Source organism: Mobula birostris, chromosome 21 (genome assembly GCF_030028105.1).
Source record: "Mobula birostris isolate sMobBir1 chromosome 21, sMobBir1.hap1, whole genome shotgun sequence".
Lineage (NCBI taxonomy): Eukaryota > Metazoa > Chordata > Chondrichthyes > Myliobatiformes > Myliobatidae > Mobula > Mobula birostris.
Window position 1 is genome coordinate 26,569,153 of NC_092390.1, and position 20,512 is coordinate 26,589,664.

Here is a 20,512-nt window from a genome sequence, read left to right on the forward strand (position 1 = left end):
GTTTGGAGTTGAGAAACAGTGCAATTACAGTGCAAATACAAAAGCTATACAGTAGGCTCAAGTGAGCTTTCAGCTATCCAAATATAGTTGGGTATTGCAACAACATAGGGCAAGGTGTTCCTGAAGTATGCGCAAGAGCACTAACTTCCTTTTTTGATCACTGTACTAGTGCATTGAGGAAGGTGACATTATTGGACTTGGTTCTGAGAAATAAGCCAGACCAAGTACTAGTGGGAAAGCACCTGGGAAATAATTGAAGAGTTGTTTTCAATGGATGAGACTAGATCTGCCCTGCTAAATTGGAATCAGAACTAAAAAGGTAAAATTGAAGATCTTATTCAACTACAATATGGAGATATTTTGCCTAGTGTCTAAGTGCATTCTTGTGAGAGAGGAGGACAGGGGTTTCCATGGAATGCCTAGTTATTTATGAGCAAGAATATTCTACATTCCTTTTTTTGGCAGCCTTCTTTAGGCACGTATTTGCCTATCATTTCCTATTTCCTGCCTGAATTTTCTGTACTCAGCCTGGTTGTGTGGGCATGTGAACAAGATAAGGGTAAGACAGATACAAAATAGAAACAGAACCTTTAGCGAACCAGTTCTGCACTGACCACCAGTTGCTAATTTGCTTTAATCATACATTTATCTTATTTCATTTTCTTCACATTGTCATCTATTCCTCCACTATATTCTGTCTTTCACTTACGTGTAGGGGGAGTTTACTGTGACCAGTTCACCTACCAATCTTCACATCTTTGGTTCATGGGAGGGAACCAGAGCATCCAAAGGAAACCCACACAGAGAATATGCAAGCTTCATACAGAACTGCATCGGGGTTCAGGACTGAACCCAGATCATAGCTTGTAGGAGGAGAGCTGGGATAGATCAGAGACCAAGACACAAAACTGTTCTTGGAGATAAGAGGGCATTGTTAGAATGACTAAACATCAGTCTTCATCAAGGAAGATGATGCTGAAGGGTCAGCAAAGGAAGATATATTTGAGGTTTTATGTGAGCTGAAGATTGATAGTTAAGTTACTAGAAAAGTGAACTGCACTTAATTGCCTGGATCAATCACCTGATACAGTTACAAGCAGGGTTATTAAGGCAAGTAAGTTAGAACATTGCAGAGGCTCTGTTCGAAACAAGAATGGTACAGGCAAATTTAACCTTAGTGGCGAGGGCAAGGTCTGGAAATGCTAATTGAGGACAGAATAATCGGGATAACTATAGATTGATAAGAGAAAACCAGAATGAATTTGTTAAAGCCAATGCCTAACTTGTAAAGAATTTTGAGAGGGCTGATGTATGTATTTCCAAAGATGTTTGATTAAAATGCCACAAGATTGGTTTATCAGTAAGATTGAAAGCCGTAGAATAAAAGGGGCTTGTGGCAGTATAGATAGAAATTGGCCAACAGGAGAATGTGAAAGATTTGTTTTTACAGACCAGAAGGAATTGTACTTGTAGTTCTTCTAGGGTCAGTACTACAACCATTGCTTTTTTTAGTACATAATAGTGACAGGTGTACGAATGCAGTTTCTAAATTTGCAGATGATGCATGCTGGTGAGGAGTATAGTATTAGACTTCAGAGATACATAGACAGGCTGGTTTACAGAAAAGGTGAAAGATGAAATCTAATACTGAAGAATGAAATGTTTATTTTGGCAGAAAGAATGAAAAGCAATTAAATTATAGGGCATTCTTCTAAATAGTACAAGCTCAGGAAGATATGTTGAAATATGCAAAGTTTTGTCAAAAGTGTTAGAGCAGATGGAGAAGGTGTTTGAAATGGTTTGGAGAATCTTGGGTCATCTAAATAAGGACATGAGCTCGAATAAAGTCAATTTATTTGTTTACCAAAACACTAATTTGGCAGCCACAGGCTTATTGTGTCATTTCTGGATACCACTGTTTAGTCAAAGCTTTAAAGCATGCAGAAGATGTTGACTAAAATGATTCTGTGCTAACAGACTTTAATTATAAGAAAAAAAACTAAAGAAGCTGGATTTGTTCTTGAGAATAGAGGAGGTTGTAAGGGTATCTGTTTGAGGTATTTAGTATAGTCTGATCAAAATCAATAAGTGTATTGACAAGTAGAAAGAGGAAAAAAATTCCATTGGTGGTGGCTAAGGCCAAAACCAATGGTTATAAAGTGAAGGTACAAGTTCTAAAGCTGAGGAGGAAAATTGTTCTATTTAGAGTGGTTACAAACTTAGAGGTGGTAGTGGGGGGGAAAAAAAATAATTTGTACTATTTAAAGAGGAACTGAATAAATACCTGAAAGAATAGGTGTAGGGCAATGAGTAAAAGGCAGAGGAGTGCAATTAACTAACGTTCTTGTATGGAGCAAATACAACTCAGCAGGCCGAATGGCCTCCTTGATTTGATCACTCTGTAATCAATAACAGTACCTAAATCCTGTTCTGTTTAATCACAATCTGGTAAATTTGTAGAAGAGAGATTTTCAATTGAGTGTTAGCAGTGTAAAATAAACTATTGAAATTATTTCAGACGTGTTTTAGGTCTGTTTTGAATCTAATGTTTGGAATTGACATCTCTTTCTTCTGGAATGTGTTGGAGCAACTGCTCTAACATTTCTTGTCTGAATTGATGAAGGGGACTAGCAAGGACATGTTTTGGCAAATGAGTGTAAATGTTACCTTTTTCAAATTAGTGTCTAAGATTGTGTGGTTCTTTGTGTAACCTAATTGCACGGGTTAACTTCACTCCTACTGTTTTCTATTTTTCTCCTCCTCAACTCTACCCTCCAACCTCCTCCTCCATTGTTATTGGCAAGGGTCTTTCTTTTCATTATAAGACCATAAGACATAGGAGCAGAATTAGGCTATCAGGCCCATCGAGTCTGCTCCACCATTCAATCATGGCTGATCCTTTTTTCCTCCTCCTCAACCCCAGTTCAATATTCAACTCTCAGTACCAACCAGCAAGCATGCGGGTGGTTATAGATTTGATGCAAGATACGACAAGACCATCAATTTTGAATGATCTTGCTAATTTATTTGGATTATCATTGAATATGTGATATATTGTTTTAGCTGTATATACAGAATGGGGATCAGTTTGAAAAAGCTATTTATTTGAAGTGGGATATGAATTGAAATAAGAAGAGAGATTAATTCCTGAGGTGGATGTGCATGGTTCTTTACTTAAATTCTCTGCACGCAGATTAATGTGCAGCATTGTTTTCTTATTACATACCTTTACCATTCTTCGATGCATTCAATTGTATCATCATTTTAATTATAACCAAGAAGCATGTTTGTAATCAATGGGAGTTTCTCCCATTAAAACAGTGGGTCCTTTCAAGCAACAGCAAATATTTCCAACAGCAGGTTTTAATGTTTCTCTGACGTAGCAGATTTTATGTAGATCTGAGCTTGGGAATTAAAGGGAAGGTGTGCAATTTTGGTCACTCAATAGCTAACATGAAGGTGGTGAACCTTTTTGAGAGCATGTGCCCAAATTGGCAATGATCTTTTTAAGAAAAAAATCTCTTGAATGCCACGGTAATTTTGAGTGGAGATTATCATTGATTAATGAATTAGTAAGAATGATTATGGACTTTTAAATAAGGAGCCCTGTTGCTTATTTGCATGTATTCATTGTTTTAATATTAATAAATAAAAGTATACCAAAGACAGTTTGAAATAAATGAAGTATTTTTGGAAAATCTATTCAAACATTATTAATATCCTTTTATGAAAAAATATCATTTCCAAATATATTGTTATTGTAACTGCTTACTGTCCAGATACTGGTCTGTGATGATTTTTAAATGTACCATCCAACATCAGGTATTCTTGCATTCGTCCAGTGTGGAACGTTTCCTGTGAAAATATCTCACTGTTCTCAGGTTGTTTAAAAAAAAATCGCTGTTTCATTTGGCAGTAAAGATAATCAATATGTTATTGTGTTGAGGTTTAAAGAATTAAGGGGCAGCACTGCATGTTGCATGGCCCATATTGGGCACGTATGCTGTAGGTTCGCCACCCCTGAACTAGCAGGCAGTATGGAGTTCTTCATAAGAGCTGGAGGAACAAAGGTTTTCTACTGTAGTTCACAATAGCTGGCAAGTATTGTTGGTTCATCTGATCCTCCTCCTCATACTCCACAAGACTGTATTGAAATCCTAGGAATGTCTTGGGGTCTATTTTTAAAATAAATAACTAAGAGGCTTTCCATTAATCTGGCATCAGATACCAGTACATATTTTTTTTAAGAATTTGCCTGATGCATGATTTTTCAGTGAGTGGTGGAGAAAGACAAAGCGAGATAAGTTGTGTTACTGGTATTATGATCTTGGTAGCTATATTTATATTGGTGAATAGCTCATCAGTTCGGATGGACATGTATTTCTTGCTCACTTTTTTGTCCATCTTCTGTTTGGCATTTATTGGGTAAATACGCAATGTGCATACTCTGGAATTTGAAAGATCAGAAATAGCCAAAATGTCCACTAAATTTGCCATCCATAATAGATTTTAAAACTGGTAAGTAACTTCTGTTTGTAGCATGTGTGATATTTTTTTTTTAGCTTGCAAGATATATGTGCAAAATGGTGTCTTTTTGTCTGTGCTGGCAACAGGAACATGCATGTGCATGTATCAAATAGCCAAAAGATTGCTTGACTGCTTTGCACATTGTCTTAGTAAAATCTAGTTATAAAATACTCAAATAAACTATTTGTATTAATTTTTCTCATGGCAATTTCTGAAAATCCAAGATTTCTTCTCATCTGCTCCCATGAGTTTTGAAATTATTCTTAGCCTTCAAACAAGGCGATATGGCTGTTTATCTGAGATTACTATTGGCATCACAGTCAACTGCATTTCTATATGTGACAAATTCAGCATTTGTCTTTGAAGACAAAAGCTAAAAATTGGCGATCATCCTTCTAATATTTAGGAACCTAAGATGATGAGAGGCATTTATCGTGTGGATAGTCAGAGGCTTTTTCCCAGGACTGAAATGGCTAACATGAGTGGGCACAGTTTTAAAGGTACTTGGAAGTAGGTGCAGAGGATGTCAGGGGTAAGTTTTTTTTACGCAGAGAGTGGTGAGTGCGTAGAATGGGCTGCCGGTAACGGTGGTGGAGGCGGATACAATGGGGTCTTTTAAGAGACTCCTGGATAGGTACATGGAGCTTAGAAAACCTAAGTAATTTCTAAAGTAAGTACATGTTCAGTACAGCATTGTGGACCGAAGGGCCTGTATTGTGCTGTAGGTTTTCTGTGTTTCTATGTTTCTATGAACCTTTTCAATTTACAGTCTACACACGGTCATGTACAGTATCTATGCTCTTCTGTCCAAAATAATTGCATTCTGCAGCAGGACTTTTTTTTTTAAAACCTGTAGTCACCATTGCAAATAAGAAAAAATAAAATTAGTGTTTCTGAAAATGATTTTTACAACCTGAAAGCATCGTAGCTAATATTTCCTCTTTTTGGTGAGTGACTAGAATTTGGCTAAATCTCTAAATGTTTCTAAAAGATTACAAAATAGCAGTGGTGGTTATTATCTCTTCTCTCACTGTTTTTCTGTCCCATAACAATGAGATTGTATTCACTGAACTCCAAAACAACCAAAAGTGCTTCATAGAACCACTATATTAAAGAAATACTACATTAGCTTACATAACCATCAGCTTGAAGAGCTAAACTGGTAAATTTTAGGAAGAAGCATAGTAAAGGAAATGGAGAGGATTTCAGAAGGCTAGGCTGCTGATATTGTAACGATGAATAATGAAACTGTTTAAGACAAGAATTGGAGGAACACAGAACACAAAGGGTTTTAGAAATGAAATTTGATCAGAAGTGACAAAACTAGGAAATCGTTTGTAAGGGTGAACTTTTTTTAAATGGTGTTTAATAGAGCTTGACCACTATCCTCTGATAAATGTAAAGAAAAAAACAATTGCAGTAAACGTATATATTAATGCAAAAACAGAAATTTTTTAAAAAAATATTGAGGTAGTGTTCACTTTTTTTTCAGCATCTGAAGCTCCACAGCACTCTTAAGTAAGGACATATAAAGATGCACTTTTTTCTGTTAAAGAAATATTTCCTCAGCTGTATCCTGAGTTGCTGATTCTTTATTTTGAGTTGCTGTTCACAGATTGCACCATTTTAAAAAGACAGCTCCACCACACAAAAAAAAGTAAACACAGCCATAGGAATAATAAAGGGCCAAGATCAAACACAATCTGACTCAATAATGGTAGGGAGTTTGGAATCTTGAAATAGTGGCATGATGAAAGGAGGTCATTTGAGATGTCAGATCTGTACTAGCTGTACGCAGGAGCAATCATGTTAGTTCTACTTTACCATTCACTCCTTTCTTTCTTTTTGGATATTGATCCAGTTCCCTTTTGAATATAACCCCTGCAGTGCATTCGAGACTCTAACCATTTACTGTCTCAGAACTAAATCCTCCTGTCAAATTTTGGTTCTTTTGTTGTACCCTCGTTTTTGGTTCTTCTGCTAAAGGATACAATTTCTCAATCCACTCTGTTCCCTACATATTTTTAATACAGATTCAGATTCTCATGCACCCATTCCTCCAACTTCTCCACAAAATCTACCTAATTAAAGTTTCCCATCCCAGAATCATTTTAGTAAACCATAAGACCATAAGATATAGGAGCAGAAGTAGGCCATTTGGCCAATCATGTCTGCTCCACTACTCAATCATAGGCTGATCCAATTCTTTCAGTCATCCCCACTCCCCTGCCTTCACCGCATACCCTTTGATGCTCTGGCTAATCAAGAACCTATCTATCTCTACCTTAAATACACCCAACGACTTGGCCCGCACAGCCGCTCATGGCAACAAATTCCAGATTTACCACCCTCTGACTAAAGTAATTTCTCCACATCTCAGTTCTTAAAGGATGTCCTGAATTCGTGCCCTCTTGTCCTAAACTCTCCTACCATGGGAAATAACTTTGCCATATTTAATCTGTTCAGGCCTTTTAACATTCAGAATGTTTCCATGAGACTACCCCACGCCCCCCCCCCAATTCTCCTGAACTCCAGGGAATACAGTCCAAAAGCTGCCAGATGTTCCTCATATGATAACCGTTTCATTCCTGGAATCATTCTTGTGAATCTTCTTTAAACCCTCTCCAATGTTAGTATATCTTTTCTAAAATAAGGAGCCCAAAACTGCACACAATACTCCAAGTAAGGTCTCACGAGTACTTTATAGAACCTCAACATCACATGCCTGCTCTTATATTCTATACCCCTAGAAATGAATGCCAACATTGCATTCACCTTCTTCACAACCAACTCATCCTGGAGGTTAAACTTTAGGGTATCTTGCACAAGGATTCCTAAGTTCCTTTGCATCTCCACATTTTGAATTCTCTCCCCACCCAAATAATAGTCTGCCCGTTTATTTCTTCCACCAAAGTGCATGACCATACACTTTCCAACATTGTATTTCATTTACCACTTCTTTGCCTATTCCCCTTTAAACTATCTTAAGTTTCTCTGCAGGCTGTCAGTTTCCTCAACACGACCTGCTCCTCCACCTATCTTTGTATCATCAGCAAATTTAGCCACAATTCCATTAATACTGTAGTCCAAATCATTGACATACATTGTAAAAAGCAGCAGTACCAACACCGACCCCTGTGGAACTCCACTGGTAACCGGCAGCCAGCCAGAATAGGATCCCTTTATTCCCACTCTTTGTTTTCTGCTGACCAGCCAATGCTCCGCCCATGTTAGTAACTTCCCTGTAATTCCATGGGCTCTTGCTAAGCAGCCTCATATGTGGCACCTTGTCAAAAGCCTTCTGAAAATGAAAGTACACCATGTCTACTGCATCTCCTTTGTCTACCCTGCTTGTAATTTCCTCAAAGAATTGCAGTGGTTTGTCAGGCAGGATTTTCTTTTCAGGAAACCATGCTGGCTTTGGCCTATCTTGTCATGTGCCTCCAGGTACTCTGTAATCTCATCCCTAACAGTCTATTCCAACAACTTCCCAACCACTAATGTCAGGCTAACAGATCTATATTTTTCTTTCTGCTGCCTTCCACCCTTCTTAAATAACGGAGTAACATTTGCAATTTTCCAGTCATCTGGTACAATGCCAGAATCTATCAATTCTTGAAAGATCATCGCTAATGCCTCCATAATCTCCCCAGCTACTTCCTTCTGAACCCAAGGGTGCATTCCATCATGTCTAGGAGATTTATCCACCCTCAGACCAATAAGTATCTTCTCAATGGTAATTTTCACTGCACAAACTTCACTTCCCTGACACTCTTGAATGTCCAGTATACCGTAGACATCTTCCACGGGGAAAACTGATGCAAAATATGCATTCAGTTCCTTTGCCATCTCTGCATCTCGCATTACAATATTTCCAGTGTCCTTTTGTGTTGGTCCTATATCTACCTTCGACTCTCTTTTACCCTTTACTTATAAAAGCTTTTAGTATCATCTTTGATATTAGTCGCCAGCTTCCTCTCATAATTCATCTTTTCCTTCCAAATGACCTTCTTAGTTTACTTCTGCAAGTTTTTAAAAGCTTCCTTATCCTCTATCTTCCCACTAGCTCTGCCTGCCTTGTATGCCCTCTCTTTTGCTTTTACTTTGGCTCTGACTTCACTTGTCAGTCACGGTAGTGTCCTTCTTCCCTTTGAAAATTTCTTCTTATTTGGAATATATGTCTTACACTTCCCTCAAACCTCTACTCTCAAGTGTCACCATTATTCCTAAAGTGTGACACTTGGAAATGGACACAATGCCCATGTCATAGCCAACCCAATCCTTTAATAAAAAATGCCATGTCTTCTCAATCACTTTTTAGTCTCTGCCCTGGTACTTTGGATGACTAATACTCATATCCTTAAATGTGTTTTCGTACCTTTTTAGTATTATGCCCTCTTGTTTGTAATGACTTATCATTCTTGTTACCCAGCCTTAAATTTCATCTGCTACTTATTACACCATCCTATCTATTACACCATCCTATCTATATCTTATTGAAGACCATTATTGTGGTCCGCTCTGTTCTTTCATGTTTTATGATCTGAAAATTTAGCAATTAAATCATGTATAGCTTAGTCATTAAATATACAACAAAAAGCAATACAGGCCCTGGATAACTCCTGTATATGCTTCTGACTGAATTAATCCTGTAGAGCATTAAAGGTAGTGGTTAAATTCTTTTATGGAGATATTCATTGCCTGACTTTTCTGGCATAAATACTGCTCGTCGCATATCAGTCAAAACCTGAATACCTGCTATACAGAATGGTAGATTGTTCAAGCTGTACAGGAGTTCTCAACCTTTCTTATGCCATTGACCAATACCATTAAGCAGGGGGTCTGTGGACCCTAGGTTGGGAACCTGTGTGAGTGGAATTAAATGGAGTGCAATCATCAGTAACTATGTAGGTCTCCACAGGATTTAGTTCATGTGAACTGTTCCTAACCTGAACAGCACAAGTCAGAAACGTGGCCACAAACTGAGTCCCCCTATAGCAGAAACTGCCTGCAGTCCTTTAGCAGCTGGCAAATCCGTTCTGCCAGTCTCCCAGCTGGGGAGGACCTGTATCTGCTTTTGATTTTATGATAGAACTAAGGCCATTGAACCAGTGGCAATGGATAGTTGGCCTTGGGACACATCTGGGACACATCAAGAACACAATATAATTTTTATTTGCTGCACAAGTTCTGTGCAGTCATTTAGAGTGAGTGATGACATCATTGGTGCAACTTGAGAGGTTTATTGAAGGCTGTACAAAGAATCAGGTTTGTGATAGATTTTATTGATCCTGAAGAGAATCATATTAACACTCATTTCTGTTGTAAGAGCTGGAAGGCACAAACCACGACGTTGCTGAGGAAATAGAATGGAGCCTTTTAGAATAATTGGCACAAATTTTCTAATGGGATGGATAATCTGAAGTGATGAACATTTTAACACAATTGTTAACTTTTTCAAGACCAGATAGGGAACTCAATTATGGTTGTATAATTCTACCTCTTATTGCTACTTTGGAGAATCTGTTCTGTTTTTCTAGTGATGAGGTCTTGAGTGAGAATTCACTCCTACATTTTAGTATATATTTTAGATTGGGGTCCCCAACCTTTTTTGCACCGCAGACTGGTTTAATATTGACAATATTCTTGCGGACTGGCCGACCGGGAAGGCGGGGATGTTAATCACGACCGGACTATAGGTGATAAGTCACTTATCAGTGGCTAATACTCAATTTTATTCTAAAAGGGTTTATCTAATTAATTTAATATTAAACGCACAGCACATATTTTCCTTGCATGAATGTAGTGATAAGTCAATTATAAGTCATAAGGGGGTTCCTTATTTCCAGTCTATTCGCAATTTAGTTTTTGTTGCATTCATTGCAGAAAACTCTGCTTTGCAGAGATATGATGTTGGCAATGGAAGCAACGTTTTCAGTGCTTTCGTGGCTATCTCAGGATATTCAGCCTTAACTTTGATCCAGAATGCCGGCAGAGATGTTATGTCAAACATACTTTTCAGCCCACCGTCATTTGCAATCTCGAGGAGTTGATCTTCATCCGGCGCTGACATGGATGATTCACCAGGGACATTCACAAATGGGTCACGGACCCATTCCTTTGCATGCCTTAGGTCATTTGCGGTTGGGAAGTAACGCTCGAATTCTGTCGACAGCGAAGATAAGTGTTCGCACATCAGCTGTGAGCCTCAGTCTCTCCCAAATTCCCAGCTAATGTTGGGAACATGTCAAATATGCCCCTGTCCACTCGCCGTCCCCAAAGTTCCAGTTTGGCTGTGAAAGCAGACGCTTTATCTGCCAACTTGAAGACAGTTGTCATTCTCCCCTGAAGTGACAAATTGAGTTCATTGAGCAGGTTGAAGATGTCACACAGATAAACGAGTTTTGCTATCCACTCCTCGTCACTGAAGTGTGCTGCCAGTGGTGACTTATTTCCTGAAAGAAATCTCTGTAGCTGCTCTCTTAACTCAAAAACCCTGGCCAGGGCTCTCCCCCTTGATAGCCACCTAACTTCAGTGTGTAAGAAGGCTTTTGTGCTCTGCATCCATTTCCTTGCAAAGCTGCTCAAACAGACGTGAGTTAAGGGCTTTTGCTTTGATGTGATTGATAACTTCAACAACGTCACTCAATACGCTGTTAAGATCAGGTGACATTTTTTGGCTAGCCAGCATTTCCCTGTGTGTGACACAGTGTGTAGACTGGCATTCAGGAGCAACTTCTTTGACTCGGATAGTGAAACCAGACTCTTTACCGTTCCAACAGCTGTGCTTCGATGTCCTCCGCTATGTCATTGATTCTCCTTGAAACTGTGGTAGCTGAAAGAGAAACCTGTGCCAGCTTGTTAGCTGCAGCTTCTCCCAACAGTTCACGGCACATGTCCTTGGCAGCAGGCAGAATCAATTCTTCACCAACAGTGAAAGGTTTCTTAGCCTTAGCAATATGGCTAGCCACTAAGTACAACGCTCTCAAAGCAGCAGCATTTGTGGGGGTGGTAGCTCTCAGCACTTGCTTCTGTCCCACTTGCACACGTTTTTTCTGCTCAAAAAACTCAACGGGTTTGTCTTTAAGTGCAGGGTGCTTGGACTCACGGCTTGTCTCCACATATCACACACAGGGGGCTTAGAGCGTGCGAGTCACCGGTCGCATTAAAGCCATATTTTATGTACGACTCGTCGTATTTTCTGTTGAAGGAAGCTTTTTTTTTGCGGTCTCGGCCTCAGCCTCAGCTGTCTGTGCATTATCATCCTCGTTAGGCCTTTTATGTCCCGTACCATCTCTTCCAAAGAAACTCTCAAGCGACATTTGTTTTTTACTCATCGAGTAGTTGTAGGTTAATGACTGACTGATGTCCTCACGTGGGTAATGACCTCGCGTGTGTTCAAGTTCAACAGTGGGAGTGACAGGGAATGAGGAAAAGTGCAGTTGACTCATATTGTTTCCTCGCGGCCCGGTAGCACATGCTTTGCGGCCTGGTAGTTGGGGACCACTGCTTTAGATGCCTTATGACAGTTGAAACTAACTAATAAAAATGATGATATTATATATGGGTTTGTATTAATAATAACCTGAGAGCATCAACATTGAGAAATCTTCCTAAAACTTTGTGGAATATGTGTATTTTAGCTATGCATTTTTGTCATTCTAACTCATCTCAGTGTTTCCAACTCGGCTTTTAAGTCGTTATGTAGGTGTATTTTTCAACTACAATAGAATGATATTGCACATTCATAAATAGATGTGTTTATGAGATCATTGGTTTTTACTGTTAATATTAGTTTATTTGAACTTAAGGCTTATCCCCTGGGTAATGTTACTTAAATGCTTCATTGGTCTATATTTAATTTTTTTTTCCATGATGCTGTTTTCTTTTCCTATTTCTGATTGTGCATTACTGTCCAAATGCTGCCAGCATTCTCGAATAATTTCTCTTGGCAAGATTTTTGTCTTGAATTTTTTTCTTTTACCTATATGTTAATATAAAATGTATTATATTTGTATTTTGGACAACAAATATACATTTTTAGTTTATAAACTATGCCCCTTCCATTGTATTGTATGCTCACATTGCTGTCAGGTTCAAATTCTTATGCAATGTATACTTCAAATTAGTACAGACTTGCTGCTTTAACATGCTAAAAATATAGTTTATTGCACCACCTATTTAAACTGTGATTAATTTATCATGTGTACATCACAACATACAATGAACTGCATCATTTCGCTGTAGGTGCAATAAAGAAATTAATCTGAACAGTTAATGCAATAAACTGCATACTCATTGTTCTTATCCAGAGAAGATAAACACAATTCCTTTTAGGGTGTGTTTGACTGGTTAGTGACTAAAGCTGAGGTAGTTTTAAGGTTTGGAGTTCGAAGAGGATGGACGTGTGATTAAAACTACATTTTTCTTGGAGCCTGAACACCAATAGACTGATTAGACTGGTAATTTCTATATAATTTTGCTTTGCTTTTTATGTCATTTTTATACATGTATTATACTTTGGTTAAAAATTCCTGCATAGTACTCATCAAGCTGATTCTTAGTAAAATTAAACCAATCTCCAATAATTGGCTTAATTGATAAATTCCATAATAATAAGAAATTTTCTAAATACAATGTAACAATGATAAATTGTCAGGTAAAACCAAATTCATTGCCCAATTTGCACTTTAAAGCTGTAGAAACATTTAAAAACATGAGCCTGTAATTAAAATCTGATATTTTTTTAAGTTCCACAGCAATTTTAATTGAGTTCTTGTGGCAACATTCTAATATTGTGCATCCAAGCAATTCCAGATGAAAACAAATCTTAAAAGGTGGTTGCATAAGAGTGAGCTTGGCACTGAAACTGTCAGGTTTCATAATGGGTATTCTTTGATTGAGGCACGTAAAATTATTTCTGCTTATAATAGATCCAAATGTTGTTGTCAGTACTTAATGTTTGTGTACTATATAGCACAATCAGTTTGCCAGAAGTGAAATGATCTGCTCACATTCCAAAACTTCATATCTCAAGCATGCTATGAAAATTACTTTCATTGATGCAGTAGGTAGCTGCCTTTACAGTTAAGTTTGAGTCACTGTAAGTAAAGAAAAGTTTGCTGTTTTATATATTCTTGTCAGATTAGAAATGTCTCAATTTAAGTGGAATTGATATTGTTTTGCCAATTCATTTACTTCATTGTATTTATTCCTAGACCAATAAGACCCAATGACATTTTACCTCCTGAGAAGGGCCGAGAGGTAGCCAAAGAACTTGGGATCCCATATTACGAGACCAGCGTGTTTGATCAATTTGGCATCAAGGATGTATTCGATAATGCTGTCAGAGGTGCACTGATTTCTAGGCGGCACCTTCAGTTCTGGAAATCTCACCTGAAGAAGGTGCAGAAGCCTTTACTCCAGGCTCCATTCCTGCCACCTAAACCACCACCTCCAGTTATGAAAATTCCAGACAGTCCTGTGAGTGCTTTTAGACCTAGCCATCTGCTCAACAATCCACTGTGTGCTGATGTTATATTTGTACTTCAGAACCAGATTAAAATCTATGCTCACAAGGTATACCTGGCTACCTCATCATCAAAATTTTATGATCTCTTTTTGTTGGACCTATCTGTTGACTCTCAAACAAATAATGAGCAACCAGTGAAATCAGGTCAGGACCATTTGATGAGAACTTTGAGTCTTGACACAGATGACGATGGTGGTGAAGTTGATGTTAGCTCAATGCATTGTACTCTAAGAGCATCAAAGAGTGATGGGATTTTGAAAGTGAACATGCCTGAAGATGAATCCACTGCAGTGAAGGAAATGCAGACAGGAAAACTGTTATCTTCATGGAGCAAGGCCTTTACTTACATTCATGAGGAAGTCTTGGAGAACCCTGTAACAAAAAGGACAGGTCTTATTACTGTGGTTAGGATGGACCAATCAATCCAACCAGGACCCTATGAAGCTGTATTACGATTCCTTTACACAGGAGAGTTGGATGAAAATGAGAAAGACCTGATGAGAATTGCACAAATAGCAGAGATTTTGGAAGTTTTTGATTTGCGTATGATGGTTGAAAATATTCAAAATAAAGAAGCCTTTATGAATCAGGAGATCACAAAAGCATTTCATGTCAGGAAAGCGAACCGAATAAAAGAATGCTTAGCGAAGGGAACTTTTTCTGGTAATTTTCTCAATTTAAATTTTTAATTTATACTCTTTATTCCTGTTAATTTAAAATCATTTTAGCAGCTTTTTCAAGAGTTTTGAATATAGCTACAGTAATATGAATCTAATCTGCTCAGGTAAACAATCAGCAGAAACATGATCTATTTAATTTCAAACAAAAATTCTGGGGGAAAGTCTGACCATTTTAATTTTAAGCAACACCAGTTGCTTTTGTGTATCCTAGTTCTTAACCTTTTGAGTAAACTGTTTCTATGCAGTGGGGTACAAAGTACTATGATTAACATTGGAACCTTTTAAACAGCCTATTGCCAACTTCATAGTTCTCTGATCAACAAACAATACACAAAGCTTTCATTTGTTTGCTGTACATTCCACAATATTTTTTGATAACTATTCTTTGGAAAACTTTTCATCTGAATTTCCCATAAAGGTTCTGCTTGTAGGTAATTCATTCACACGGCAAGCTTAGTATTGCTGCATAGGAGCTTTGAGTGGACTCCATAGTGAAATGGAGCAGGAGCCCTTCCACCTGTGTTCTGAAGCAAAATGGGCCTTGACTCCAATCTTAATGCATGAAGCTAAAGTGGAAGTAGCCTTGGGGGTTTTCAAAAAAAAGTTTTGGTATGTTTGCCTTTTGGGCACGGAGTCTACTTGAAAATGAGCATTTTTATGACTTTGTGTTCATTGGTGAACTTGAACAAACTGCCAGTACAATTATCCCTTAGAAAAATAAACCCTTCAGGTTTTAGAAAACACCCTTGTGTATATTAAAAAAAATGCCACTTCTTCCTTGTTAATCGAGGAATCAGGTGACAGTCATGATAATGATGGAATGCTGAGAGGTTAACTTGTTTAAGCAAGTTTATTCTTGGTGCCATGTTGTCTGACTGCTGACAACCTGAAACATTTATAGCATGCACTAATACAAAACACTATTATCTCTTGTCATTGCTGCTAAGAAGAAAGCCATTGTCTGATTATTATGCTGCTTTACAAATAGATTTTTGCAGTTGCAATATTAACACTTTTCGACTTTCAATGGCAGATGTAACTCTTAAATTAGATGATGGGAGTATAAATGGCCATAAGTCTCTGCTAATTTCCAGTTGTGAATGGATGGCAGCTATGTTTGGAGGATCTTTCCTGGAGAGTTCCACCAAAGAGGTTGGTTGATACAATAACCTTATTCTTTGAGAAAGTTTAATAAACAATCTATTGTTTCAACACTTTCCTGAATAATACTGTGAGCATCTGACCCATGTAGTTTAAGAAGGTCTTGGTCTTATCTGAGTTGGGTGGTTTGCGCTGTGCTGAATGTGTCTACAATTAATCTGTGTGTCTCTGGAGAGAAACAAATAATCTCTTAACAGATTGTTATGGTGTTCCCTTCTTTCTAAGCAAAGCTGCAGATATAAAATGTAGACTTGGTTATTGTGCCCAGTCAGCTATGAATCTTACATCAAAATCACATATGGTAAGTGTTGAGGTGCTAGAGTAACTGAGATAGGGCTGTATTTCTGATTATTACTTGATTTTCCTAAACTAATTGTATCAAACTTCTCCTGAATAAAGTCCAGTTATAATGCCCACAAGGCTGTCAGCTAGGCATTGCCTCATGCTGCTTTCCACTGTTACCACCACTGACATAGCTGGGTGTGTAAGATGAATGCCATTTTCTATTTCCTCAGTGAAGCCTGTAGCTTGGTGAGTTGTTGATTCTTGCTGTAGTACTTCTTTCTTCTCAAGTTGTAAGTACACGAGAAAGTAATTTCCTGACCTTGGGAAATTGATTCTTCAATTGGAATCTGTCTATTTCAGGAGATAATGGGGAAAGGGACATGACAATAGAGGTACTTACACTAAGACCAATGAAGCTTTTAAAATCCTTTTAGCCCATTGCTATACTTGGGGTTTGCAGCTCTGAAGGACTTATTTTAGATAATTTCACCTCTGGACCATTATAAGTTGTTTAAATAATTGCAACCATTTCTAGGAGTTATAGGAAGAGTAACCATTGCTTTGATTTTTGCTTTGCCATTGAATTGTTGTAGGCACACTTGGGCAACCAATAATGCCATTGTGTTAAGAAGATAGGTATACTCATTGTCAAGTAGTACCACGCATGGAAACTGATAAATTATATTGTTTAAAAAGTCAATTTTGGCAGTTTTGAGAAGTATTTTTAAGTGTAAGAAGCATCTAAAGTAACATATTCCACTAGTATTTAAGTGCAACAACCTACTTTCTTTCATAAATACGTAAAGCTTTTCATTCAATAGAGATCCAAATCGGCTTCTGATTGTGCATAGGCTCAGTGTGCTAATCACAATATTATGTTTCAGTCCTTAATTCCTCAAAGTTGTTTGTTAAAGTGGTTCATTAGTGACTGGAGCTACATCAATTACAAGAAAGTTTGCCATAGGCTTTTGAAATCTCATTAATCTTGTGCGATCCTGCAGATAGCCCAGCCATAGTCACTGCAGCTTGCTGGATATTATTCAAAATCTCAAGGTAGAAAGACTTCATATTTCTGAATTAGAATGAAGGTGGAATTATCTGGCACCTTAGTCATAATTAGATAGGCACACATGGGGACTAATGAGGTTTTGCCAAGACAAGTTAGCTCTAGATCTCATTGCAGCCACGGTCCAAACATGGAACTCCAGAAGTGAGGTGAGAGTGAATACAATTGAAAGCATGTAGCACCAGAGAACCCTGGTAAAATTGAAGTCAATGCACACCAGTAGGCAGACACTCGGATGGTTGGAATCATTCCCCTATCAAACGAAAATGATAAAATTTGTTGGAGGTCAATCCCCTAGACTTCACAGCCTGAATTCCTAACACCAGTCTCCTAGCCCCATGGACTGTCAGCTACTGCAATGGGGGGAAAAAAAAGAGATGCTGTAAATTCACTGCAGGTCAGGCTGTGGGAGAAAAAAAATCATGACAAAGTGCCTTTGACATGAAACATTAAATCATTCTCTTTCCACAGATTTGCCTACCCTGCTGAGTACTTCTAGCATTTTCTAATTTTATTTTAGTTTTTAAGGTTAAATGTCGGGAAGTTTGATTGGGCAGTATTTAAGTCTATTTAAAACTCCTCGGCTAATCTATAAATTCATGCTTGCATCCAGCAAGATCGACATTTGGGCATGAGATAAGATGTATACACATGATCCTGCAACGCTGGTAATCTAGAGCAACTCTCAAAAAAAAAAATGTTGGGGGAATTCAGCAGGTCAGACATCATCTATGGAAATAAACAGTTGACATTCTAGGCTGAGATTCTTCTTCAGAAATTAAAGGGTCTTCACCTAAAACGTCGGTAGTTTATTCATTTCCATAGATGCTGTCTGACCTGCTGAGTTCCTCCAGCATTTTGTGTGTGTTGCATAATATAAAACATGGCAAGTAATGTCCAGGCCATGAGCATCTCCAACAAGCAAACATTAAATATCTTCTCTGGTATTCATGGGCACTGAATCTCACACTGTTAACATCTTGGGGTTCACCATTCACTAGATCAACCATATGAATACCATACCTGTAGAGCAGATGTTCTGCTGTGAGTGACTTGATTCTGCGTATCCCCAAAGCTTTCCACCATTCACAAATCACAATAATGCAGTGCTGTCTGCTTGCTTGGACAAATTCGACAGTAACAGCACTCAGGAAGTTGGACACCATTCAGAACAAAGCAGCCCAGTTAATCAATGCTCATCAACCATCAAAAATGTTCATTCACTCCACAAGTGGCTCACCATGTCTTCAGTGTGTATCATCTACATAATGTTACATTTCTTACCTGGACAAAACCACCAAATCCATAACGCTTATTAGCAAGAAAAACACAAGGTTCAAGGTAACTATGTTTTCCCCTCTAAGTTTCCTGACTTGGCAATAATTGTCATCCTAAATTGTCATTGGTTCCAAATCCTGGAATTCCCTATCCAACATTGTTACCCATCCTTAATTGTGACCAGAGAACAGTAGTAATTCAAAATGTACTTGCCACAATTAGGGATGGGTAATGATTATTGGTCTAACCAGTGATAGACCTGGTCTGTGGGATTGAGTTGTAATTTGGGAAGACCAGTGGCTAAATGGCTGAGGCCTAGTTGTGATAGTAAAGCTGAGGGTTTATTGTGTGGAAAGGCATGGAGCATGGTATCTGCTGGAGAGGACTAGCAACAGAGGAGTGGGAGGATTCGGCTCAATGTGCCATTAACATCTTGGGATTTAGCAGCAATAGGCGTTCCAAAGATACATTTGATCTGCTTTTCTCTGTTACAAGCCAGGTGAAGTATTATATAAGTAATATATTATTCTATGAATTTATGTGGAAATTATCGGTGACTTCCACCTGAAACTATGCGGTCAAATTTCCCAGAGTGTCAAAACAATCTGCAAATGCTTTTAATCCACTTAAAAGGCAGGGGTGGTGGAGATTGAATCTTTAATTCCATAATGTTATTAAAAAATGTTAAATGTAAATTTTGACGCTCTCTAGAACAAAAATACAGCAAAATGATACTAATAATTGCAGTGCACTGACACAATCACGTCAACATGAAATTGTATAAACATCCATAAATTTTAAATGAACTAAGGTTAAAACAAAAAGTTTAGAACACTCTACTCTAACGTTATTACAGACAATGCACACAAAGTTTTGGAAGCTTGAAGTGTTTGGCTAACCCTCAGAACCACTGTGGTTATTTGTTGGAGTAATGGTATCTTTGTGGTTTCTTGCTGAGATTGCAACAGAAGTCTTGGTTATTCTGGAGTGTTTAGCAAGCATGAGCTACTCAGTGCAAAGTATTCCATGCTGTATTAACTGAAAAAGGTCTCTTATTACCTGCATTCAAAATCTATCACACATGAATGAAACATATCAACTACAGGTTTTTTGTAATTGTATCAAATTAAACAAAGTTAGTGAATGTAATGAAGTACTAAATGTTCATGATCAAAATGAATTTACAACAGTATCCTGTCACAGCCATCCAGATTTGGAGTGATATAAAATTCAAATTTTGGACACTGCAAATTTATATCAATATTTAATAATACTTATTAATCACATAGATCATTTAGCATTTGAGAACAAGTTCTTGTAAGATAATACATTGCCTTCACTTGCAGGTCTACTTCCCCAGTACAAGCAAGGCTTGTATGCAAGCAATTCTGGAGTACCTGTACACCAGCCAATTCTCATTCAATTCACAGCTTGATCCAATTGAGTTAATTGCCCTGGCAAACAGGCTGTGCCTTCCACGTTTTGTGGCTCTGACAGGTCAGTATTAAAGAAGGGACGCTAAACCAGAAAAACACATATTTTACATAATTTTTCCCAAAGGGAAGTAAGTAGCAATTTATCTTGTTTAGTAAAATGCTGCAACAAAAATGCTCAGGTCCTGATAGTGAGTGATGCATCAAATAGAGATCTAAATTCAGCTTATTCCATTTGCAAGTGGTTCACTGGAGGATAGAACATCTTACTACTGTGTTTTTCCAGATGCATTTATGTGGTCTGAAATTTTGTATGTTGTGTTGCCACTGCTTCTAAATTGCATCTCCATTTTCAACAGCTGTACATCTAATTCGCCAAATCTAATTGGTCAGTAGATACTTCCAAATTGCATAATTTGTAGTACAGGCATGTTAACTGTGCTTCATATTAGTCTCCTCCAACTTTTTCATTTAATGTATCATGAAATATGCATGATCATACTACTGCAGAGAAATTTTGTCATGACAATACCTATGGCTACAATTACCC

General features: G+C 37.9%; 1 protein-coding gene across 13 annotated transcripts in view; it reads left to right on the forward strand.

Annotated features, from left to right (window-relative positions):
• rhobtb1 (Rho related BTB domain containing 1) overlaps nt 1-20,512 on the forward strand; it is an 82,482-nt gene that overhangs the window by 52,494 nt on the left and 9,476 nt on the right. For all 13 annotated transcript variants that reach the window (XM_072239200.1, XM_072239204.1, XM_072239199.1 and 10 more), the window contains 3 exons: nt 13,746-14,722; nt 15,773-15,891; nt 19,876-20,026. In XM_072239200.1, coding sequence (XP_072095301.1) covers nt 13,746-14,722; nt 15,773-15,891; nt 19,876-20,026 — 1,247 coding nt within the window. The remainder of the gene's footprint in view (nt 1-13,745; nt 14,723-15,772; nt 15,892-19,875; nt 20,027-20,512) is intronic.